Source organism: Osmia lignaria, chromosome 9 (assembly GCF_051020975.1).
Source record: "Osmia lignaria lignaria isolate PbOS001 chromosome 9, iyOsmLign1, whole genome shotgun sequence".
Lineage (NCBI taxonomy): Eukaryota > Metazoa > Arthropoda > Insecta > Hymenoptera > Megachilidae > Osmia > Osmia lignaria.
Window position 1 is genome coordinate 2,757,802 of NC_135040.1, and position 26,769 is coordinate 2,784,570.

Consider the following 26,769-nt stretch of genomic DNA (forward strand, 5'->3'; position numbering starts at 1 on the left):
ACAAACGATGTTCTCTCATTGAACGCGTCGTTATATATCTGTCTACATCTCCTAAATTGTGTGATGTTAACTAACTTCGTATGGGATTCCTTGTTTAAATTTACTTCTTAAAATTTTCATTTTTAAAATAGAGATACCAAGGAATCTCATCGACAATAAAAATCTCTGATTCTAATAATTTCTACCTTGATCGAAGAGACTGCGACCTAGTCTACTTTTGCTACCGCCACGAAAATGCAATCTTTCCTGAGAGTAAAATTAAGTCAAGAGTAGATGCCAACTCGATATCTACTCTCGCCGGTTCTACTCTCAGATCGACGCGTATCTTAATCGGTAACTCCTACACCCCGGACGCATGCATCATGCCCGATTTCTCTATGTTGCATTCGATTTCTACGCGACGAGAGAACGGCGAGCGATGATCGTGCGATGAGAAATGCTTGTGATCGCGTATAGAACGGCTTAATCCTAAAAATGCCGTCTTTCTGGACTCCTGAATCCTGCTCGATCGAGCGACAAAACGAAATGGAAATGAAACGCGTTTTCCGCCTGGTTCTGCGCGACGAGTCCGATGTTTGTCACAGTCCGATGAAACGCGATGAAAGGACGGGGTTGTTGGACAGGGAAACTGATCCTGTTGCCGACGCGACCCTACGTTTGTTCTACGTGATTGGCTACGGGTGAATAAATGGAACGAGCCAATGATACGGGATCGGGAACGATTCAACAACTACTATGCCGATGAGGGTACAGTGCAGAGATGTCGATCGATGGTGTTCCAAATGGTGATTTTAATATTATTGCTTGGTGAAGATCTCTACCAAATGATTGATGATGGATCCTTTGAAACGAGGCTATGGCGATTGTTGAATAAAAGGCTATGGAAGATAAAGGCTACCTCAAATACAATTTACATTAGTAAAGTAAACTAACGCGGCTATAATGGAATTTTAGAAGAAGATTTTAATGATAAAATGTTATTTTAAACTTGATTTCCATGATAGAGTAGCGTTGGTAGCTTGGAACAGTGAAAAAAAGGCTGATGTCTGACTTATCGTACTGCTACTCTACTTAATTTTACTATCCAGTAGTGTTAGCAGCATTAGTCCTACTTTCTTCGTCATGTACACAGGTACAGTGAATTATTAGTGCTAGTATACTCTACGAACGTAAATTAGAAGATAATGTAGGCGTTTAGTGGTGGGGGAGAGAGGGTTTCGTCTCCCCGGACGCCTTTGGTTCGGGTCGGGGACCGCTAGGTGGCGGCGAGACGACAGCGTTCTCGCTAGCTGTCGCCCGGCATGCAGTCAAATATACAGGGTGATTCTCTCGCAGCCAGGCACGAAAGAACACTGGCGACAATGAATCCCTTGACCACACCATAAAGAGGTCCCTATTGTCACGTACCAGCGGGGACCTACCCGGGCCGAGACGACTCTGTGTGTCTTCATGTTCCTTTGTGTCCAGCTGCAAGAGGATCACTCTGTACAGGGTGATCCTCTCGCTAGGTGACACAAAGGAACACTGGCGACAATGGACCCCTTGACCACACCATAAAGAGGTCCGTATTGTCACGTGCCAGCAGGGACCTACCCGGGCCGAGACGACTCTGTGTGTCTTCATGGTGCGGTCAAGGGGTTCATTGTCGCCAGTTCCTTTGTGTCCAGCTGCGAGAGGATCCGGCTAATATGTGTCTGTTGTCAGCCCCATTGACGAGTCTGACAGACGATCCCCGAGACGAAACGCCTTTTTCTCCCCTCTCCTACAATAATTAGAATCCTCTTTCATTCAACTGAATCGCCATAAGGTGATACGATTTTACTACATGAACCAACTGTATTCGTGTGAAACGAGTGCGTGGGAGGCTGATGATTTTGAAGATGCAAATGATGAACACGATGATCGAGAATTATTTTCGAACAGATGGGAACAGCAGGAAAGGAATAATTCAGAGAATCATTCTTTCTTTCTCTCTGTTATTATTTTTATTACCATCGCTCGTCTGAGTCGTGAGAGACAAGGCGTATTAAAGATACAAGGATGTTTTTTTTTCCTTTTTTTGGAAAGTATACGTTCCAAATCGAAGATCAAAGGATCGAAAGGAAACGAAGAGAAGAATAAAACTAGGAGGGGAAGAAGGTTTGCCAAGAGATCCATCTTTAAGGATCTCGATCTGAAAACGATACGCGTCTCGAACCTGTCGATAGGTTCCTTCGATCGCTTCATTTTCACGTCTTTCTTTCACCGTTTATTCATTTGCCTTTTTTTTTTTTTTCATTCTTCGTAGCACCAATGTCGCACGAACGTGAAAACGAGATCGTCGTTCATATTGTTGATCGTTAAACAGAATTCCAAGGCTTGAAGCGTTCTCTGAGGGCGTTCGTGTCTGTCGTCAATGGATCCGAAAGAGGATTATTATTTTTTTTTTTAAGTTGTGGACCTTGCGAACGTAGAGACTCGTCTCCAGGACATCTGACGCGTGAGATCGTGAAATCGTGGTCGTCGAGATGGAAGGATGTCCGGAGATCGGGGATGTCCTTAAGAGCAACGCACGTCGATTTTCGCTCGCCACTGTTCCATTCCTCGGAAAAGGAAGACCGGGAGGAAGGAGGGTTATATCCCATTGGGGTTATTAAACAGTTTAGGGTACACCCAGCTCGACCACTGCGACTCCAAAAACGCCTCGTGCAGCCCTATGCAATATGTCTGATTACAATGAAAACGATCGAGGCGACACGTTTTCTTGGGTCGTTTCGTTCACTGGCTACCACGACGAAGGGACACTTACTTCTAGGCTAAAGTAGAAAAATAAAGATTGTCAGGGGGCCTCCATAACGTGGGGAATCGTGTTACAGAGCGAAGTCAACGTTCAAGAAGACCTTAATGGAACCAGAGCAGCTTTTTAAACCGTTCGTGGTTCCTTTGCTAAACGCGAACGATTTTATTCGATTCAGCTAATTCCTAAATCGGCTAACACCAGCAGCTCGGGGATGATTGACAGGGCGTCAGAGGGCGGGCTAAAACGCTTTTTTGCTACGAAAATATACGGTTCGATAGGCTCTTTGTATCATTTTAGATCGCGCACCACGCGATACGACGCGTTCCGTCTCGTCTTGGAAACAATACAGAGACCCTAACGCGACCGAAACAACGGCTGTCTCCTAAGAAAACTCTTCTCTAATCGAGGGATTATATAATGTTACAACGTCAACGTCTATAGACATTCTAGAATTCAACAACGTATATATGTGACTTTTTTTCTAAGGCCTAGACATTAGGTACGCACAGTTGCTCTCGGGCTCTACACGTAGAAGCTACCGAATTGTAACTTTCTCATTGACTTTCTCTCAGAATTGTTCGAAACCCATTTCCAAAACTTCCCTCTTGTCCCGTGCATTTCCCCGTTTTCCCCTCTGTATCAAATTCACCCCAAGATCTACGACACGATCCCGTACGAAACCTGTCGAAGAGTCGACGTACACCGCCGAGCCAGGGTAGCTTTCCCCAGGGGCAAGAAAATTATTTATTTCCTTTTTCTTTATTTTACAAAGATTTTTCGACTGAGCCCATCTCCCGTTTCGTTCGTTATTAAATAAACCAACTGATGCTGAAATAAATGGCAAATCGAATATCCGTTTCGTGTAAACAGAGCATAATACACGCGGAGTATCGAGGCGAATGATGTTTTCCCCTAGGGAGAACTAGCGTGCTCGACAGTGTAAATAATTCAGTACACGGACACAGGGAACGAGGCGTCGGGTTTTCACGTAAACCTACCACGTCTTAAACAGGTACAATCGAGTCAAAAAATAGAAACTCTGCTATTCGATAAGAAAGGGATGTAGAGAGGTAAAGAAGACAGGTACGCTAATTTATTCGATCGGCGCCAGGTTACACGAGTCGATGAGAAATCAAAAGTTTCAGAACCAACGAATCGTTTAGCGAGATTTTCTCTTGAAACGAAAGTTTAAAAAGTAAGCGTATCGTGCCTTAGACCAATAATGGAGCGGTTTCTGCGGGAAAATTGTGCGTTTCTGTAGTCTTGGTCAAAGAAAGTACACGTACCAGGTGCGGTTATTAAGCGACCAGGCTGTACTGAACAGATTTGAAGAATTTCTATGGAAGCTGGACGAGAGTGGACCTGATTTGTCTCACGATCGAATTTCTTAAAAGTAAAATTGTTGAAGATGGGGGTGAGAGTCAAAATCTAATATTATTTATTTGGAGGAAAGCTATATAAAGGATTCCCAGTATTGGAGGTACTAATCAATTCCCAAATCTCCCAATTAAAAATGGTATTACAAGAAAAAAAATTATTAAGAAGGGATGAACAGTAACTAAGGAAATATAAACTTAATCATTATAAATCCATGAATAATCCAATTATTCCTGATTATATAGCAAAAATTATATAAAGTATTCCAATATCTTTATGATTAGTAGAATAAAATCATTTAATTAAGATTAAAAAAATTTTATATTCTTAACTTTGATGGTTAAAAGTTTTAATTAACTTCAAATCTTAAAGAAGAAGTATTATGCCTGTGAGTATCAAACGGTTAATCAAAGGTACCGAGAATCTTGATTAAACGTCAGGAACAAGGGAGAAAGACAGGAAGAAAAAGAAAGCTTTAGCTTGTATTCTCCATCGTGAAACAAATGATGAAAATATCGAGAAAGATGGATTAACTGAGGAGAATTGAAGGCAGACAGCAATTTTCGTCGTTTGATAACCGCACCATGTACGCTTATACAATGGAGCATTTTTGGAGATGGTACTTTAATTCCCACGGACTCGTATATGCGGCACCTGATCACGCGGCGTTTGGAAGAAAAGACGAAAGGAACGAATAGATCCACGGGACGTATCGATTCGAAGAATCGACCATTGTCGCATAATAATTTCCCGAAGATGCGTTTCCTTTCCTCTCTATGAATTTTAGATAAAGAACACGCGACTCGCCGTCATCTTCCCCTTCTCATTCCCTCCCTTTCTTCAAAGTTCACTCTCGCACTCATCCATATAGCTCGCATACACTCGATATTCTCTCTTAAAGGAAAAATAAAAAACGTTATCGAGGATTCGAATTCCGGGCCTAGACACAATACCATATCTGCGGATGTTCTCTTTGATCAGCGTCGTTTCGCTGGATATACGGAGAAACCAGACGCTCAGCCTCTCTCTCGCTTTTTCAATCGGCGGCGATGTCGTATCGATACGAAACGCGCAAGTTATATTCGATATATATATATATACATATACACATATATATGTATCTGGGTGAGCCCTTTCATTGAATACCTGTGGATGATCGGGTGGTAGGGTACTCACGCAGAGGGAACCTGCGGCGTGGCAAGGGGTCCGTAATAAGTGCGAATCGCAACGGAGTTTAAGTACGGGCTGCCCGTTCGACTTTCCTAGACAGCGTCGTTCTTTTCGATGCGCACGTTGTTGATGAAGAAACTTACTTGCCGTTTGAAGTTCATGTCGTGCTTGTTGAAGGTGTGCGCGTGCAGCGCCAGTGCGCCCTGCGCCGCAGGCTCAATATGTTTCAAATGTTGCTGCATTTGCTGCTGATGCTGCTGTTGCAACTGCAGCTGCTGTTGCAACTGCAGCTGCTGTTGCTGCTGCTGCTGCTGCTGTTGCTGTTGTTGATGGAGATGATAAGGCTGATGATGATGATGATGATGATGAGGGGGAAGATGATGATGATAAAGCTGATGGAGATGATGATCGGCGTAACGATCGGTATAGGGATTGACCACGCCGGTGGTAGCGCCCGACGAGATGCCGGCCAGGCACGAGGAACCGCCCCCACCTGCTCCGCCGCTCATGGTCCCACCTGTCGAACCGGCAAGCAATGAACTGGTTAATGCCGTGGACGACGAGAGACCATACGGTACCAGCGAGGTCATCACGGACGGTCCCCTGGCCAGGGCCAACGTGCCGGGCTGTTGCGGACCACCACCCATAGCCGTCACCAATCCCTGTCGCAATTGCGACTCAATACCACCACCCCCCGTAGCAACCTGATTTTGTTGTTGCTGCTGTTGTTGCGCTTGCTCTATCATCGATGCTTGTTGCAATTGTTGCTGATGCTGCTGCTGCTGCTGCTGTTGAGCTTGTTGTATATCACCGATACCGGTGGTGCAACCACTCGGCACGGCGATCGCTTTCAACAACTGCTCCCTTAGTCTACCTCCGCACTCCTTAATACGTTGTAACTCGGCCTCAAGCAACGCCACCTCCTTCTCCAGGGTTTGTATGCGCGCGTCTTTTGTTTCCATGATGGCCGTGAGGGTGGTGCTACCGGGCACGCCGCCTGGAACCGCCACGCTACCTCCAAGGACAGTACCGCCGCCTCCATCTGATACGCTACCTAGCCCGAGACATCCGCCGGCCACGGCTGCACCCGATGACGCTGTCGACGCGTATGCCAGCTCCAACTGCGTCTGAAGGCTCTTCAGGCTCTCGTTCGTGGCTTTGAGCTCCTTTACAACAACAAGCAATAGGGGCACGGTTACACTCGTCGATGTTCCCATTCGTCCTCGTGTCTCTCTAGCGAGCGTGCGAGGGACTTTGGTTTTTTTTTTTAAGTTTTCTTTTTTTTTTTCTCGTGTGATGATGTTGTTTTTTATGCGGTGGTTCGGTGGAAGAGAGATGTACTTTCTACTACGGTGGTTTGGTGCGGCTTCGCTAACGCACGAACCTGTCCCGTGGTTTTCTTCAGCGGTAATTGGGTTTTAAGAGGGGGTCGAAGGGTACCACTGCACGCAAGATGTTTTTGATAATTATCGATAACTTATCTTTAACACTGAGAACGATGCACTTACTTTCTATCGAATTTTCTGAAAATTAAAGTTAAAATTTCTACTTTTCCTCGATTTTAGAACTTTCAAACAGTCTTTACTCGGACGTCGCGTGCAGTGAAGGGATAGAGATTTGAAACGCCTTTCAATTGCACACGGGACAGCCTCGAGGAAGCGGAAGTGGCACCGGCAGCGGTCCCGGTTGACGAAAGAAAAGCGACGTTCCGCCGAGCTTCCTTCTTCCTTCGACACATCCAGCCGATCGTTTCGCGCTCCTCCGAATGACCCACGAGAGGCTGTATCGTTTCCTGAGCCAAACTTAATTAATGATCATCGACAACCACGTACAAAACGATCTCGTTATTTTTCTCATTTCTTAAATATTTTTAATTATATCACGCTGCTCTATATAATGAGGCGGTACAGGAACACCACCGATCACCGATGACATCCACGATCGTCAAGGACCACAGCGTTCAAATATACATTCTCGATTTTGTCGATCTCCACGATCGCAAGGTCACTCTACCAACGAAGGCTCCTGCGTTTTTTAATCTCTCGAGCCTTCTTTACAGGACGCGATTCGAAATCTCGACGCTTGAATAATGTTCTTTTTTTCCACGAGTAATCCTCTTGCGGACGCCGGGCGCCGCCGCAGTTCTTTCGCCCACCGCGACGTACGGCCGACATCGTTGTCCATATTTCTGCGCGCGGCGTTTCGACGACTCTTTTTTTCTTATCTTTATTCTCTGCCCTTTGCGTTATATATATATATATATTTTTTTTTGACTGCTTCCTGTGTCCTCTCAGCCGATCGTCTCGAGTCTCGACGCGTCCAACATTCGCCGGGAACGAAGCGACACAACCGATCGAGTCTGTTCGATCCTTCTTCGTAACGAAAGGGTCATTACCACATCCACAAGGAACACGAATTCTACCAACGAGAGAGAGAGAGAGAGAGAGAGGACACTCTCGAAACGCGGCCACGTCGCATGGACAAGATGAGAACGCGAGCAATGCGTATCCACGACTCGCTCGAAGGACCGTGCTGTGACAATGATACGCGATTGTATTCCGGTGACGAATCGAATGGAGCTTTGGTGCGGTGATCACAGTGCTGGGAATCGCGTTTCTGGCTTCTATGATCGACGCGATTGGTGTGTTGCGGCTGATGGAAAACGATTCGTGGATACACATCCAGGCGAGTGTGAACGATTATTATGTGTGTACGATGATATCCCAAGAGTGATCGCATTTCGACGTCTATAGCTCTATTGTTGCCATAGCGAAATTCGTCAAAGTGTGTTAGTATACTATCCGCTAACTTTCGGTTAAAGTTGCCCAAAGGCTGGGTTCAAAGCTCAAGTTAAACTTCATCGGAGCGATTACGTTAGTTTCCCTTCGGATCGATTTCGAAGGTCTATCGAGGGTCTTTAACTTTTCTCTAAAGTGGCAGAGCTTCGTTGAAGCATAATTTAGCTCGATGCGCGATCACTCTTCTCGGATAAAAAAATAGAGAAAAAAAGGTAAAAAATGGTAGAGAGGATAAGACAATAAATTACGCGAGGAGAACGACGTCGTATTATCGCATGTCGCATCAGGTCGGTGCCAAACAGTCGCAAAGTCCTCCCTTGGGCCTGGGATCGGCTCGCCTTGACTCGACTTGACGACTTTCGCACCGTCCCGCTGCTCGTGCATCGATTACGACGATTGGCCATGATAGCGGTAAGTCGTGATGGGCAAGAACGTGTCTGAGACGTACAAGAAGATAGTAATGTATACAAATATTTAAATAAAGTGAAATCAAAGGCGGTGATGTATGATCAAATTAACATAGAAATAATCATTTATGAACTATACGAATAATACGAAACTTACGTAAAATGTTACACAGAAAAACAAATGGTGCACTTATATTTATATATAGAGTGACAGATGTGTCGGTAAATGTCTACAATTAGGGCCCCGACGAGAAATCAATTGAAAAGAGGTAAACTGTTGATAAAATTTCGGGGTCGCTTGTATTTTTTAAGATGCATAGGTTAGGTTAGGTTATCAGAAAAAATATAACTTATCTCATGACAGAAACTTGACCAGTCAACAATAGTCTCCTTGGAAAGAATAACCCCAAAGCGTGAATTTAAACGAAGTATTAAAACTGGTACGTGGTTAACCAATTCTAATCTTGATATCACAACGATTGCCAGTTTTATTCGATATTTTCTCATGATGCGTCCTCCGCAGGCCCTCCAAACTCCACTCTTGTGATTTTGATGCAAATTTTAGATTTACGCCTCACTACCAGGGGGCGCTGATGTCATTTCTCGACATGCATAGCTTGTATCACTGATTTTAACACACAACTAAAGATATCATGACGTCATGTTCCCGCGAAATTTGTCGCCGCGTATTTCAATTGTTGTAATTTTTTCCTTTCCTTTCTTTTTATTTTACAAAGTTTTGAATAAGTAAGACCATGCACACGTATATAGGCACCATGTGCTTGTGTGGCAGCACATTGTCACCGATATCATTTATATTTCTTTGTAGCGACACCAGCGATCCTGGTAGTGAGGCGTAACACTAATTTTCGTTACAGCATGAAATACGGGAGTTTGGAGGGCCTGGTCCTCCGCACTGCGCACTCTATGAACAGGTATTAGAACTGAGCAAGGAGACTATTGTTGACTGGTCAAGTTTAGCCGTGAGGTTATATTTTTTCTGATAACCTAACCTAACCTATGTAGGTTAGTGACGAGCTTTAAAAGCATTGTCTACCCCACAAAGTCATTAACTTTTGAAAATAATGATTTTATGTCAATATTTACCATAATATCTTAGTAAATACAAGCGACCCCAAATTTTATCAACAGTTTTGAATTCGGGGGGCAAAAATACATAGAATTTACCTCTTTTCAATTGATTTCTCTTTGGGGACCTAATTGTAGACATTTACCGATGTGTCTATTGGTGATGTGAGCGAATGTTTGTGATAGGAGGACAAACATTCCGTATCGTATGAAAATATACACGTACAAAAGTAGCCATTCATTCGTGTGAGTGAGTGTGATCGTACACGGGCTGAATTGTTTGATGATAGAACGTAAAACGTTGCTTTTGTGCGATACGATAGCTCTTTTGTTGCGTTGCTGCATATCAACTGGAATGTCTGACACAATTTCGTGAAATAAAAGTACCGAGAAATGGCATCTATGATACATCAATTTGAAGCGTAAACTTTGATCAAAATGACGGTATTAAAGATTGATCGTTCCATCTTAAAACGCAGCAGCCGGCGTACGTGGGTGACGTGAGAATGCAACATTCAAAAGAAAGTGATGTTTTTCTTACAGGAAGAATCAAAAGTCTCGCATGGTTCGTTGCTGTCCCCTGTCCTTCAGCTTCCGCATGTGAAAACTGAGTCAACTATCGTTTAAAATAAAGCTTTTGATCTGCAATCGATGCGTCGGTTCGCTTCTCTCAAATACAATTTTCTATTATCTTCGATGTTTCGGTTATTCCTTAATTTTGACTAATTAGAAAAGTTTGTCAGGCAGGAAATATTCGCACGAATTCATACGACTTTTCACTAGAATTTCACGTTTCTGTGGCTTGCCACACTCGAATGGGTAGAGGACACGTAACGTTTCGTAGAAGCTACAGATTTCAGCTAAAGGGGTGAAACTCCTGACTCGACTTTTCACTTAGACTTTTCACGCGTTTGTTGTTTTTCTCGAGCCCATTTCACGGAGTTTCGAGCCGGAGGATCGATGCGAAAGTAGCGAGAATCTTCAGTGTGAAAACCGTCTGTAGTATTTGCGGATGATATCGAGACTTTTATTCCGAATTCAAGGGAGAATCGATTCGGCTCGGAATAAATAAAAGTTCGAAGAAGAATTTTAAATTGGACCAAATTTAATTAATCTACGCTAATTTCACATCGACCTAATCACCTGGTCTCGCGAAATTTCTTCCTGAAGTGGACTGACGCAAAGAAATGCAGACAAATCATTAAAGAAATATCAACGAGAGAAATGACGCGAAGCTACACGAGGATGTAGTGTCATGTGTGTACGTGTGTGTGTGTGATGCTTTCGTTAGCGATTAATGGGTGATCAGTGTACCTGTTGGCTCCTCCCTTGCAGGGCCTGGATCTGTGGAAGAGGTCACGTGCATGTCTTCGACCACTAATTTTCACGGAGACTTAATACTGACGGTGTTGTTTGATGTTGTTGATGATGGTGGTGGATGATGGTTGATCGAATGTAGTGGTTGTTGTTAAACGGAGTGAATGACGAAAGGGGCGGATGCGGGCGTGATTTTTCCCAGTGTGTAGGGGTTTGCTACACGTCTTTTTTTATCACCTACACATTCAAAGCAGCTCATTCCACGCATTCCAATCGCAGCACTTTTTCTCTTCTTCTTTACGATCACGTTCGTCACTTATCATCGCATTCGTTCGATTATCTCTATTATCTATCGTTCAATTGTTATTAATTTTCAGTGATTTTTTTTTTTTGCCGACAGTATTCTTTGCACATTCCCCCGATCAGCCGTTCCATTTCCCATAGTCCTCGTCGTCGGCGTCTCGTATTGTCGTTGTTCGATCCGTATGGTGCAAGAAAGAGACAGACAGAGAGACAGATAGACAGAAAGAAAAAATAGAAAAAACAGGTGGAGAATCGTAGGTCTCTCGGGAATAGGAAACTCTGTGCTCTCGTACATCCGGTTTCTAGGAGACTGATTCCTGTCGCATGCTTTGTCAGAGGATACAGACCACCGTTTGACATACTTCGTTGACTCCTGATACGTTCCAGACACTATCATTCGTTATCGAGCTTGATTCATTAAAGAGGTTCCCTTTAATTCTATTTACAATTAAAACTCGTTATGCTTATTTTTAGAATAATTGTTACTGTTTTGAATAATTCTATTTTCAAAGCTATTAATTATTTAAGAAAGAAAAACACTGCGAGGCAAGAATCATGAAATTTCAAGTGGAGTGCCTATAAGTGAAGTATGTCATTGATCGATAAGGATCAATAGGATAACGTTGATCAGGTTTAATAGGAAGGTGCTGGTAAATTGACGATCGAAAAATTTCGGTGACGAGACAGGCCTGGTGCTGGTGCATTGTTATATCCGACGCCCTGTTCGCTCGATTCGGCGAGTTTGACATGAGGAAGGGTGCACCGACCGGTGCACGCTTCCTGTGCAAGAAAAGAGAGAAAGAAAGAATAAGAGAAGTGTGATGACAATGACAATGATTACGTCGATTGAGGTCGATGCGTGCTCTGTCTGATTCAGAACGAATGACTCGATAGAATGATTATCTCTTGTATCCTTTTTTTTTTTTTTCTTTTTTTTTTTTGAAATTTCCCTTTGCTAATGAATGCCACTCAAGCCACGTGGACTTCACCTAAAACCTAGAACTAAACAGGCACATACACGAAGATGCAAAGGAGACCGGATAGCCGAAACCGGATGCGACGTCTCCCTGGATTTCTTCCCTATATTCTATATTTCCTTCGAAAGATTCTTGAAAAATTCTTTTATTCTTCAATTCGTTATCGTTGCAACAACGACGCGCGTGCTTGAACTACTTTTTTCCCCGGTGGATCTGTTTCGTTCAGACGTTTGCAGGTGCGTTGAAAGCTAAGCATGTCTGACTTAAGCCGTATCTATTCTACTGCCGCTTCGCTCTGAATACTAATGGACCTGTTTTACTGACTTCCTCGCCGTTCTTTAGTTTATCTCACTGATTCCCTTGCTACCGCTCTGAATGTAGGACGCTTCGTTAACCCTTTGCACCCTGTACAAATCTTTTAATTCGACGAAATGAAGCTGCTTTTTCTAGTACCCTTTAAAGTAACAAGGTTTGTAAATGCATAACAAGATTATTGCAAGTGCAATATGCAAAGAGTTAGGTATAGAGATGTGCAGGTACCTGATTATTACGGGCTCGGGCGGGCTCGGAAAATATCGGGCGCGCTCGGGCCGGCGTCCGATACACGCGTGCAGTTGACTAGCCCGACTACTTCGGGTTCGGTCGGGTACAGTCGGGCTGACTCGGACGAGCTCCCGCGGCCCGCGGCCCGCGACCCAACTCTCGTGTACTTGTTACTGCTTGCAATAAGCATGTTCAAAATCTATTTTGTATAAAATGAATTCATTTCAAATCAATTCGTTACAAGTATTATTTTTCCACATAAAAATTATCTTATTCCAAAATTCCGCATAAAACAGTTTTTGCACATGCTTATTGCAAGTATTAACAAGCACATGGAAGTTGGGTCGCGGGCCGCGGCCCGCGGGAGCTCGTCCGTATCAGCCCGACTGTACCCGACCGAACCCGAAATAGTCGGGCTAGCCGACTGCACGCGTGTATCGGACGCCGGCCCGAGCGCGCCCGATTTTTTCCGAACTGATCCGAATAGTCGGGCCGTACATCCCTGTGGATATGTTACCTGACTCAGGGAACATATGCCTGCAAAATTATTGACTCGCACTACTTGTTTTCGAATTTTCAAGCGATTTATTTTACTTTCGATGCCAAAATTTCACTCTCGGAATAATATTGAAATTTTCCACGATAAATAATTTCTTATACCAGGGTGAGTTCGCATCCAAGATCAGCGCACACGGGGGATAAAGCTACGCAAGTGAACGATACTGGGGACCACTATATGGCTGTTTCTAACACGAATGTACGTGAGGGGGTATGGTGACGGCGGTGCTCGTGGTGAATAAATAATAACGACAATGACGATTACAGATATTTGCTAGGTGATTGTGATAGCAGAAAGAGTGTAACGCTACGATAACAAAGCGTGGCTGTTACACACCGATGGAAAACGTCCAAAAGCTCTTGAAAATAATTGCGTGCCAATCAAATTTCTCTAAAAAAGAATTTTCATGCGACGTTTCGTCAATTCTTCTTTTTTTAACTGTTTTATCAGCCGACCGAATGACAAGATTCTTTGCGCATGAGTGAAACGATCGACGTTGGAAAACGCACGGTTCGCAGGACCGATGATTGATTTTACTCCGTTAACAATATTTTCATCAGACAAAAGTTGCATTTCTTTTTTTATTAAGCACTTGCCTGTAATGAAGCGAGTTACCGATTTTTCACTGATATCAAAATTAAGGGAAATATTGGTGGAGCTTAATTCTTAATTCTTAATTCTTAATTCATAATTCATTTCCCACCAAAGGTTACAACTTCCTTCACCCTTCGGGGCGACTCTAGTATTGGTGGAGCTTTTGAACGTTTCTCGCGACAAGAAGGACGCGTGTGAACGATCAACGAGGGTGCACGAGCACGTGTGTGATCGTGCGATTTGGCAGACAGGAGTACGTGTGCATTAGGCGTGTTACACGTGCCTAAAAGAGACATGGAACCGTGTGTATGCGTGTGTCTGTATTCCTCTGGAACACGTGTTGTTCGTGTTTGAACGTGGTCCGTTGCGAAATTCGAACGGAAAAACGGGCTATGCGGGTAGGATCGGAAGATGTCTCCTTCGTTTCACGAGAAAAATCACCGACACGAGAGACAGGAAGTTCGACCCGCTACCCTTATACGGCAGCTAACGTCGCATTCCATTCGCTATCTCAAACGTAACGCGAGTTTACTTCTTTATCCGAGTTCATTTTTACTCGCGCCCTCTCGGTAGCAGCAATCAGCTTCAATAAAATCGACGGGAAAACGTAGCATCGTCTTCGTTGGACGGTACCACGTTCTCGCGTTTATTTCCTTGAACTTAACAAACCATTTCCAACGCGTCGTTGTACCCGTTTGATACCTTCAACCAGAGAATTACGCGACGCGGCTATAAGAAGTTACGCGAGAGGATTCTGGGGCTGAAGCGTGAAATGACGCGGGGGGCGGGCAAAATATATGACTGAAGCCACTGGCAGAGCAATAAATAACAGTCTCTACTTGCAAGCAGCTACGTAACAACAGTGGGCAGCGATCGAGAAACAGATGTCGATCCCGTGGTGCATCTGACTCGCTCTGATAGTTTTGAGAACAAAGCTAAACTCCTCTCGCTGATTTTTTTTTAATTTTTCCAATACCACTGATAAATAAATGAATTTGAATAAAAGAGAAGAATCTCAATTTCTCCGACTGTATCAATGAATTTTCAAAACTTTCAGCGCAAGCTACGTACACGCATGGGGTACACGCGTCTGTTGCGTGCACGCGTGTAATTTCTTCGTACTCGCGTGCACGCATCACTCTTTCGACGCTTGTACGTTGTCTCTGATAGACAAAACGATGTATATATATATATGATATGTACATATATACTTTGATGAACATGACGATAACCGTCGATAGTGATACAGATATATATAGAGAGAGAAAGAGAGAGAATAAGAATAGTAATAATTAATATGTAAATGATTAATATGCCGACATGGGTAGAAATAGCTTAAGGACCTGCTTCTGGGCCATCGACTGCATCTGCTGGAACATGATCCTTTCCTCCTCTTTTCCTGGAACAGCAGAAAGCAACGAGAAGCTCTTGGGAGGTCTGCTCGGTGTCCAGATTTTCGTACGGTCTCTGTCTGCGTTTTACGATTTAATATCAATTTTTTTATTTCTCTTGATACTTGGTTCTCGTCGATTTCGTGTAGGATGACGTATGATTATTGGAAGACTTTTTTTTTTTTATTGATGAAGCTGAAGGATGAACATGTCGAGAGAAGATTCTTTTTTTTGGGTGGGCTTTTCTTCCATGGTTGCAGCTTTTTTTGTTAAAACGTTCGATCTGCCCTGGATTTATCTGCTGGTAGAAACAATGCCATTCTTGGCAACGATATCACGGAAAATTGGAGCAACGTCTACCGTTAGGAGATTGATAGATTACCGTCATAGAATCAAACGTGAAGATCGATAAAACGAAGAGTTACGAAGATTCTGAATATGATTAATCTAATTCTTGTTGGAATTCACTTGAAAATTTTCGAAAATCGAACTTTCCCTTGTCGAAACTATCACCAGAAAAAACTTGCAGGTGGCTAATAATAATCGCGTTTTTCTGTTTTATTCGCACCCTCTTCTGAAGCCTACCTATAACTGTGCTTTTCTTTAAATTAAGAATTCTCATGAAAATCTGCTTGAAAAAAATTATTCAGATTTTAGTTTTGCATTAAATTAAAATATCATTTCCTTTGGAAAACGTTTTGTCCACTCATTTCGACGAAACTGTTTGCTTCTTTCTTCGTGGTCTATAGAATACGTATTAAATTATCGTTTAAAAAAGAAAACAACCGAAGAACGTGCGCTGTATAAAATGATTATCGCCGTTGGAAAAAATGGCCAAGTCGCTGTATGCTGAACTAGTCGTGATCTCTAAGGATTAACTGGATAAAACTTTGATAGAACATGTGGCTAATCAAACTTTTTTGCTAGAATGTTATCTATCATAACACCAAATCCACTAAGAAATATTTTGCAGAATGAAATATCGAAGAGTGAGTAGAGGAGAGAACGAATTTTCTTTTGCTAAAAGATGAAATGTTTCAGTGAATGAGTTTCAATGATTCAGAGCTGAAACGAATAAAATCTTTCATGAATTAAAAATTAAAATAAAAATGGTCTTCAAGTAATTTTAGTACGAACGTCTAATTTTATGAATGATTAAATTATAGTAATTTAAATGTTGAGGCTACTTTGATTTTGATACGTTCACTTCAGCTCTGGTATATTTTTTTTTTTTTGTTTCTTTTTATAGACACTATTAAATGACACGTTAGTCAGTAAAATGACAGCGTTCGAGTGGGAGGATAGAAATTTTAATGGAATGCCTCACCCATCCCCTTGTTTTGGAGCATCTCGAGGAGCTTCTTGATGCTTTCATCACGAGCTTGCAACGTCTGCTTTTGCGTTTCTATTCTCAATTCCAGCTCCTGCAATGAAAAGGAATTGCATCTTGGTTAATTCTTGCTGTAAGGAAGTTCTGCGAGCAAACTTTATACCGGATAATTGAAAAATTTCATTTCAACTTTCGAGGTCGCCTCCTTGGTCCTTTACTGCTAATTATTAAATTCATTGAAAAGTCATTTAATCCTGAATTAAACGAAACATGATTAATTAATGAAAATGTAAAACAAAATTAGGAGTAATGGAAGCTAAAATAAATGGGAATTTATTAATGGAAATCAAAGTTCCCTTAATATTTCCCTAATTAAGAATTTTCTCCTCTATTTTTATACCGGATAATTGAAAAATTTCATTTCAACTTTCGAGGTTGCCTTCTTGGTCTTCTACTGCTAATTATTAGATTCCTTGAAAAGTCACTTAATCCTGAATTAAACGAAACATGATTAATTAATGAAAATGTAAAACAAAATTAGGAATAATGGAAGCTAAAATAAATGGGAATTTATTAATGGAAATCAAAGTTCCCTTAATATTTCCCTAATTAAGAATTTTCTCCTCTATTTTTATACCGGATAATTGAAAAATTTCATTTCAACTTTCGAGGTTGCCTTCTTGGTCTTCTACTGCTAATTATTAGATTCCTTGAAAAGTCACTTAATCCTGAATTAAACGAAACATGATTAATTAATGAAAATGTAAAACAAAATTAGGAATAATGGAAGCTAAAATAAATGGGAATTTATTAATGGAAATCAAAGTTCCCTTAATATTTCCCTAATTAAGAATTTTCTCCTCTATTTTTATACCGGATAATTGAAAAATTTCATTTCAACTTTCGAGGTCGCTTTCTTGGTCCTTTACTGCTAATTATTAAATTCATTGAAAAGTCACTTAATCCTGAATTAAACGAAACATGATTAATTAATGAAAATGTAAAACAAAATTAGGAGTAATGGAAGCTAAATAAATGGGAATTTATTAATGGAAATCAAAGTTCCATTAATATTTCCCTAATTAATAATTTTCTCCTCTATTAGACAGGAACAGGGAGAAAGAAAGAAAATGGAGCGAGGGTTGTTTTCGTGGAAAATGCTCGATTAGTATTACGTCGCCGGTAGAGATAGTGCTGCTTCTTGACGCCTATATAACGAACTTAGACCGCCTCTTTGACGACAGAAACGCAATTAGGCTGGAATTAGACAGCCGTTAGTCTACCTTCGTCCTTTTCTAATTGACACGATCAATGGAAAGTGTCTTTCTCGGGATGCTTTCAACAAAATCTATTTCGAGATACTCGATGATGATCGCAAAGTAATAAAAGCATTTTCTTAAGCCGCGTACCTGAAATCCACAATCAATAAACAATTGGGCTTCTGCTGCCTCTGATTATTTTTCTTTTCTTCGATGGAAAACAATTTCGAATCGAACGAAGGTTTTCAGCGGCGGAGCATTCGCTTTCTCGTAAACGCTCGGCTGAAAATAAATGCACCACGCCTGATGTTCAATGCCGTAAGTTCAATAAACGAAGGCTGCATCGAAAATAGCCTCGGGATGTGAATGGAAGATCTCACGATTCGCGTATACTTTCTTCAATTTTCTAAAACGGAATCGCACAAATATTCTCCTTTCGTCTAACGAAATTTCGTAATAGATGGTAGATTTCTATGTTTGGAAGGAAATGTAGATGGCGGTTCGTCACGCGAAAAAGAGCGAAAGGTGAGCCGGTGTCGATGGACCCTGCAACGATTCGATAATAAAGGCCAACGGTACGGGGCCAAAAAGCGGCTGCATAATTTGGCCACTGGCCAAAGGCGACCAGTTGCTTCGAGTGTGTTGCGCGTTTTCACCTGTCCGCGAGACGATTTCGCCGATGATGCGGAAACCAGTTCGGATCCGCGAAATTTTCGATCGCTGAGACCGCGATTCGGTTCTTGAACTTATCCCTCGAGCGTGTTTAATAATCGCGGTAACGGTATTTTTAGAAGGGACGATCGATACGCGGCTTTTGATAAGAAACCGATCGATTCGTAACTCGTAACTGTTACACGAGAGAAGAAAATTTGTTGAAAAATTTATATTCAAATGATTTCTTAAGGGGATATGCCACCCTAGAGGAAGAAAAAATAGGCATATTTTGGGAATTTTTTTTTTTTAAATGATGGAATAAATCCTAATTCTGTAAGCATGCCTTTATAAACTTTAAAAATTAATTTTTGTATAGTGATTCAAGTGAAAATATGGGCTCCTTTTTGTAGGGCTAAACGACTGGACCAGCAGCTTTTGCAATTTTTAACTTAGAATAAAAAATCAAAATATTTTCGATTATATATGAGAACAGCTACCGAACTTCGTAGGATTTTTTTGATATATTGATTTTTGCAAAAATTTCAAGAAAAAATCGCCAGAAAATTATTTATAACAAAAGAACTATGCAATATAATGAAAAAATCCTATGTAGTTCGGTAGAGAATTTAGTTTTGAATATACTATTAAATGTTCAAATCGATTGGTGATGATCTGTTTGATTTATGAGTCCGCCGAGTTTGAAAAATGTTTCAGAATTCGAAATTCGAGTACTTAGAGATTCTTCCCACCCATAATCTTTTGCTATATCATTTCTAAGACATTAAGGCACCTTTTAAGCAAAAAAAATTTCGATTTTTTTAAAATTCTAGAGTGGCCTAATCCTTGAAAGCTTTGAAATTCAGAGCTGTGATTCATCGAGATTTTAATAATGCTGGAAAAAAATGAATTTTTAATATCTTCTACTTCTACTGTGGCCATTTTTACACTTGCACGATTTTCATATAGAAGCGCTTTAATCAACTACTTCCGTAATTAAAAAAGTTACTCAAGTTTACAAGGTAGCAACCTGTTCCCAGAAGAAAATCAAGCCATTTCCTCCGCGTTTTTCGCCGCTCTGTTATTTCCATGCGAACCGGGAGATTAACGAGAATCAACGTAGTTAGAACACGATCTAATTTCACCCCGTTGTACACAGGCGACGGTACTCCCTTCGGAGTTTATTGATCCAGCGTTATTCGGAGGAACGAGATCGCTTTCGGCGCCACTGGTGGCAGACTTAACGGAGTTATTGCGGCCTGCTGATACACGTTGCCAAGATTTCCGGAAGTGTCGCGAACCGTTGGCAGACAATCGGTCGTTTACCTCGAACAAGACCTAAACCTGCTGTCTATTTCGGTTCCGGGACAAACGTCAAACCGCATCGTGGAATTAGAAATCGTTCCGCTAAATCCTCTCTGGTTTCTATCGAAATTACTATCCCCGGTGCTTTCTTAACAGATTCCGTACGGGTAACGAGATCTCGTATGAAATAAATGAAAAGTTGAAGCCGGATTACGAGATATCTCGTTTTAATGTTTTCCTATAGGCGCATATCGATAAGTAGACGAATTAAGTATAATTAGTAGAGTAAGTTTGCTCAAGTCGTATAAATGTTAGGATTGATCAAATAAATAAACATTGATATTATTTATTATAATAAAATTCAAAACTCTGTATGATTTTAGGAAACTGGTTTCCTAAGTGGTACCACCTATAAGCAACAATAATAATTAAAGCCTGTTTCTTTATTAACCTGTTTACATATGTTACATATTCTGTTAGTGCAAACATTTTTATTGCACCCATGCTTTACATTTCCTCTCGGTCTTCTGCACAAATATTACAAAACCAATTAGTGTCAGTTTTATTGGTTTTCTTTTTTTTTAATTTTTAATGAAGGTACTTGCGCAGTTGTCATCGTATTAAATTCAAAATTCAAATGGTACGACTTGAGCAACCTTACCCTATATCCAAGTGTCAGGCTTCGAAAATCTTGCAAGATTTTAATAAATTTACTTAGAGATTAATACGTGCATTTTTCCGACCTTGCAGACCCGTACACAGGACCCAGGGCACCAAATTAAAAATTTCAAACTGTGTTGGATATCGTCGTAGACTAAACAAATATTTTTACTCTTCGCGTTTCGGTTAAGATAAATAAACTCTAAATTCTGTCTCTAGCCGCACTATCTTCTATATACAATTACGCATACGACCCTTGTGTGCGGTGAAAAATGTGCGGGCTCTGGAAGCACGATGGACGAGCAGAGCATAGTACGCAATGTGTTAAGCAACGAATTAACGAGTGAAAGATCAAAGCAATGAAGTATCGCGAATACAGACGGGATCACAAAGGACTTGAAACGGCAGAAAAACCGAGGTCGAATAATAGATGGAAGTTTTCGCAGTTAGGATATGACCCAGAAGATCCTCCGCCTGCATCCCCATTTCCCGCGTTTTATACCCATTATTCGCGATTATAATGATCCCGGCTGCGAACGCCATTCATCCCGCGAATTCCAATCTGAACGAAAGCCAACGGTGCTCCATTCTTCGTGAAAAATCTATTATTTTCGACGGAACGCGAACTGGCTCCGCTTTCACCCGATCCCGTGTTTCAAATTCATGAGGCAAGGGTGTGGACGATTCCAAGTGGAATCTTAATTTTGGTAAATGGAGGGTTCAGGGTTACGTTCAGTTCACTCTAGCTTGATGAGAAAATTCAAATAAACATACACGACAGAGAAACTCTTCGAGAATGGGGTACTCTCGGGTAAGAGATGCTTTCTCTTATTTTATACGGAAGGGGACGAGCGAAGGAAATGGAGCTTTCTTCAGAGTACAAGCTCGAGGGATTTCTCCTAACTTTTTCATGGATAAAGAGCTTCTTACCTTTATCGTGTCACGAAGTATGGCGATCTCTCGCGTCAGATGTTCGTTCTCGTTGTACAAAACTTCCATTTGTTGCTGCAATTCCACGCTCGGCCCTCGCACCCTCATTCTCAGCTCCTCTTCCAGTTGACGCACCATCATACTTTGTTTCTGTAACATAAAGCGAGATTCATGTTAAAGAAAATTGCGACCAAACTTCAACCCTCTGAATTTTATTAAAAATAAACGTGACGAACAAACGACCCCTGATTAAGAAACGTTCCCCAACTTCCGTTACAATTGCAGGGGTTATAAGCGGAGAATGGCGCCTCTTTCCCGTGATGGCCGCGAGGTGTCGCGCGAGTAACACCCCATCCTTTCTCGCAAGTGCTCCATCACGGGCCTTGTTGATATATACAGAGTGTTCGACAACAGATGGGAGATTTTTTAAGGGGTGATTCTAGGGATCAAAACAAAATAGCGTTTGCGGCTTGGTTTTCCAGTAATTAACGTTTAAAAATTCTAGTAAAAAGCGCCTGAAACCTGCAACCTGCCCAGCACCGACGACTGAACGTCAGGTCAGCAGGGGTAGGTATAGTCATAACCAAGAATCATTGAACAGTAGAAACTTACCTCGTGCTATTCTGTTTTTCGGTACAGTAAAACCTGGATAAATGCAACGAAAGAACGCTTGGATAAGTGCAACATCGCTCTCCCCTCCACTTGGGGGGATCCCCCCAGGCCAGGCCTGTCCAAGTAGGGGAATTCACTCCTGGAACACATGTTTTGGGTCCCCTTCCAACGCTGCTCCTTCAAATAAGATGGGACGGTTCCGACTACCATCTCTCCGAGGAGACAATACCGCCGCTAGGAAAGACGGAGAGATGGTAGTCGGAACGGTCCCATCTTACTTGAAGGAGCAGCGTTGGAAGGGGACCCAAAACATGTGTTCCAGAAGTGGAATACCCTACTTGGACAGGCCTGCCCTAGGCGAACCGAGCCGCTCGACGAGGAAACCCTGTAATATGATCCGACCGTAATATCGGTGTGACTAATACTAATTGAACGATAAAACTTTCTTATTTTTAACTTTTTCTTAATGAAACTTTTACTAACGCATTTGTGAGATTTTTCTGATTAAAATGACACCAAACACGATATAGTTTGAATTATATTTATAAACAATAGTAATAGAATAAACAACATAGAATTGACACCACGACTGAATATAAATGATATGTACGGACGCAGAATCGACACCTCGCTTGGATAAATGCAACATTTAAATGCCCAGAATCGACACCTCGCCTGGATAAATGCAACATTTAAATACCCAGAATCGACACCTCGGCTGGTTTTGGACTCTCTTGCTTTTCGCCAACTTTTAACATCAATTTTAGCAAGTAATTATAATTCAAACTATATCGTGTTCGGTATCATTTTAATAAGAAAAATGTCACCAATCCGCTGGTAAAAGTTTCATTAAAAAAAAGTCACAAATAAAAAAGTTTTATAGTTGAATTAGTATTAGTCACACCGATACGTTTCGGCTTTTTTCTTTGATCATTGGGCCTCTCTCTCTTTCCCCACTGTCTGTCTCTTTCTACGTTCACGCTTGGCTAGCGTCGCGTGTAACCCGAGATTCGACACCTCGCTTGGATAAATGCAACCACTGGGTTCCAATCTCGGTTGCATTTATCCAGGTTTTACTGTACTGCAGCATTCGACTTTCTCTTCTTGGTTATGACTGTACCTACCCCTGCTGTCCTGACGGTCAGTCGTCGGTGCTGGGCAGGTTGCAGGTTTCAGGCGCTTTTTACTCGAACTTTTAAACGTTAATTACTGGAAAACAAAGCCCAAAACGCTATTTCGTTATTCTTGATTTTCGTCTTATTTTAATCCCTAGAATCACACCTTAAAAAATCACCCACCTGTTGTCGAACACCCTATATAAGATCTGAGAATATAGAACCCTGGTATCTAGGGCAGGGGCCGTTCACGTCAGCTCCACTGACGAGTTCTAGTGGACGGTTTCCTGCACAATCTTTCTTTATTTTTTCAAAAACAAAAGACTCCCATTAAACTCGTCCCTGTTGTTCTTTTATGTTGATGATGTCCATCGGATAGCGGGGGAGGGGCTCGTTTTGGCAGCCAGCGGACATGAACGACCGGTTGTTTTCCGACAGTTTCACGCGGCTCTCGTGTAAGAAGAAACGCCACGAGATAGGGTTTACGTGATCGTTAATAGGATCTCGTCTTAAGAAGGGCTTCGTTTAAACTTTAAACCCCCCCCGTTCGATCCTCCTCGTCCTTCCGCGTTCGATCCGCGCGTAAGTGTGTCGATGGACGATACCAATCCACCCCCCTTTCAACCTCTCCACGGATCGCTTTCCACCTCGAGGGTTAATCGAAGGGTAATCGAAGGGTAATCGTTTCGAAAGCGGACACCCTGTCCCTTAAGGCAGCTCTTAACACGAGGCTCTACACGCCGGAGGCTGCTGCGAATGCTTTCGCAGAAAGAACAAACGTAAACGGATTACCTTCGAGACGATTCAGTTAAGTATCTTCTTGCTACCAATGATAATAAGATTTCTAAGTACACATTGTAAATTTCCAGCTCAAATTAAAAATTCAAAGAATCGTATAGAATTTCTTCGGAGTTTCTTCCACGTATACTTGGCAAGGTGATAGCGAGTTTCCAAGAATATAGAGAATAAAGCAGGTCACAACTCATGGCGTGCTTTTACTAAGAAACAAAGCTGCACTAGCAACTCTTTGATATTTCTGGGGTCGTTGCACGATAGATCGACCCGTTGCTCGTGCATGTCTCTCAAATATCTTTTTTCTTTTCTTTTTTCATTTTAATACCTCGTCATAAATATTGCCACTAAGAGATATGCATCGTGCATAGGTGGGCAGGTTCTTTTTTTAGATACTACATGTTTACGTTCGCGTAATTGCTAAGCGACAGAGTTGCAAGGGGTAACTCGTAACTTTGCCCTGGCGAAAAACAAGATACATTATTTTTTCATATCGCGCTCTCGCGTGAGACACAAAAGTTATTTTTATTTTTAACGATCAAGTTTCGATTGTTCCTTTGATTGGCGAGGAGGAAGCTCGCGAAATCGATCAGCCGATGCATCGATAAGTAATAAATCAAACCTGTCTATCGGGGTAAGCTAGTTTCAGCTGTAAAATCAATATTACCGGATTACGATGCAGCTTGCAGCGATGCAAAGACGATAAGAAAATAATTGCTATTCCCGCTGCAAAGTCCTCCGTTTCTTTTTTTTCTTACGGTGATTTCCATAAAAGTACTGTGGAAAACGTGCCCAGCCGACGGGTATGCGAGATCGATGACGTCAAACGCGAAACGTAAAACTGCGACGCGTTCGTTCCCTGGCATGCAAATTCCCCTGACCCAATTCCAACGATTGTCTCTGACCCCATTCCGGATTCGTATGTAGGTCAGCGTTCTATTTAAAACGTACCATTATAACGATCACACCAGAATTACCCTTGGGATCGATTTCTTTCAGCGAGACAGACGATCATTCAAGGAAGAAAATTGAATTCCCAACATTTTCGGTGGGGGTCCGTTAACTTTTACGCGACACCCGGGATTAACAAGGGAATTTCGGTAACTCGAAAATTCCGATTTTTTTTTAATTTTGCAGGTTTGTAGGGGACCTCGAGAGAAGAATAGCGCAATTTTTGTTTTTGGCCCAATTTCAGTTTTTCAGAGTGAAAACACCCCCTGAAGGTAATATTGCGAAATGTTGCATGTCCAAAAAAGAAACAAAGATAGAATTGTTTGGTATAACTTACCGTATGACTTAGGGTGGCAGGGAATGGAGGCCTTGATGGCTGCATGGTTGCTCTAAGAATGACCAATAATGACACCCTTGCCTCGAGGGATAAGATTTTATGGGGACTGGAAGGGGATGAGTTTGATGCGTTGATACGACGCGGGGAAGGGATGAAGACCGACGAAAGCACGCGTTTGCGTGAATAAAGCCAAGAAACACATTCGAGGATACTGCGTATCAATTTTCTATAGTACCATCTTTGAACATTGTTTTGGCACCGACGTTTGATGCCTCTTATAATATTACAAAGCCTTCCTCGAAATTGTTATTCTGTTTTTTTTTTATTTGATATCCTCTGAAAATTTGATGGAACAAAAGAGCCGTTTGAAAACCACCCTTGATGTTCGACTGTTCAGCTTCCATCAAGGAGAACCGCCCTTTATTTGACGTTTTCGAAGAAGGAGGGATTGCAAGCAATCAAAAGCTGGCCATAACGCCAAGACAGCTGTGCCACGAAAGAAATGGGCAACGTTTCCGTGCCAGAGGAGGTCGCCTTTACGACAAATCGTCTGACAAAGCTCGGTTTTCGTGGTAAGATCGATTCGAGGTACAACGACCTCGAGAAAAAATCATTGCTCGACAAATTGGTAAAAGAACTCGACTATTACAGAAATAAAAAAATTTTTAAAAATAAAAAAACAAGGAGATAATTGGTCCGTGTCAAATCAGTCTCAAGTTTCACGGAACCTTTTCCGCAAGGAAAAGTGCTTCTACTCTAATAAAACAAAAGCTCAAGTACTACCTTCCACGGTTGAAATTCGAACCAAAGTAACCACATTACAATCTCCCCATCCCGGTGAAAGAAATTTACTCGAAGAAGACGAAGGACGTTCTAGAAAACTGATATTCATTGTTAAACAAATTAAAGTGAACTAGAGCGAGATTCGCTCTAGAGCCAACCCTTTTTCGGCCATTTTCGGACAGACCGGAAGTGGCAAAAAAAAAATTTTTCGGGTCATTCGTTGAGATTTTGGCCCACGATGAGATAATGGCACAAGAATTTTTTCGATAACTCTTACCGTTTGCCCTGTACAAATGGGGGCTGTAGATGGTATAGCCCCCTTATCAAGATTTTCAATCTTAGAAACGGGTCGGTTAAAAATGAGGAAAGCGAGAAGTTGGTCGGGATTACAAACGCTTGCGAAATTTTCCTTCCCTTTAACAAAGAGAAATACCCAAGTGTTACACTCACTTATTAATGAAACTTTGCCAGCTTGTAGAGCTTGTCGGGCTGAACACGCCTATACCCTCTTTTGGGGGCAGACGGCTAATTGTTTAAAAGATATTAACAATTACAGTTAGTTACTACTTACATTGAGAAGTATGACAAACTCACACATACAACTCGCAATCTAGAGATCCGTGGTTCAAATCCTTGGTTCCCAAAACTTTTTTTTTTTAATGATAATTTGTCTCTTTTTAAATAACTATTACATAAAAATTATCATTATAAAAAAAAAAAAAAACCAGTAACCAGGATTT

The 26,769-nt window shown here is 41.8% G+C and overlaps 1 protein-coding gene across 4 annotated transcripts in view; it reads right to left on the bottom strand.

Moving 5' to 3' along the window:
- brp (ELKS/RAB6-interacting/CAST family member bruchpilot) overlaps positions 1–26,769 on the bottom strand; it is a 53,927-nt gene that overhangs the window by 14,384 nt on the left and 12,774 nt on the right. For 2 of the 4 annotated variants that reach the window (XR_013062716.1, XM_034317440.2), the window contains exons 2-6: positions 21,440–21,589; positions 16,632–16,728; positions 15,257–15,384; positions 8,373–8,561; positions 5,470–6,492 (exon numbers count right to left, since the gene is read on the bottom strand). Coding sequence is in view for 3 of the 4 variants with exons in the window: in XM_034317440.2 (XP_034173331.2) it covers positions 5,470–6,492; positions 8,373–8,561; positions 15,257–15,384; positions 16,632–16,728; positions 21,440–21,589 (1,587 nt within the window). In the remaining variant the exon portion in view is untranslated. The remainder of the gene's footprint in view (positions 1–5,469; positions 6,493–8,372; positions 8,562–15,256; positions 15,385–16,631; positions 16,729–21,439; positions 21,590–26,769) is intronic. The other 2 variants (XM_076690053.1, XM_076690054.1) reach the window with 2 other exon arrangements.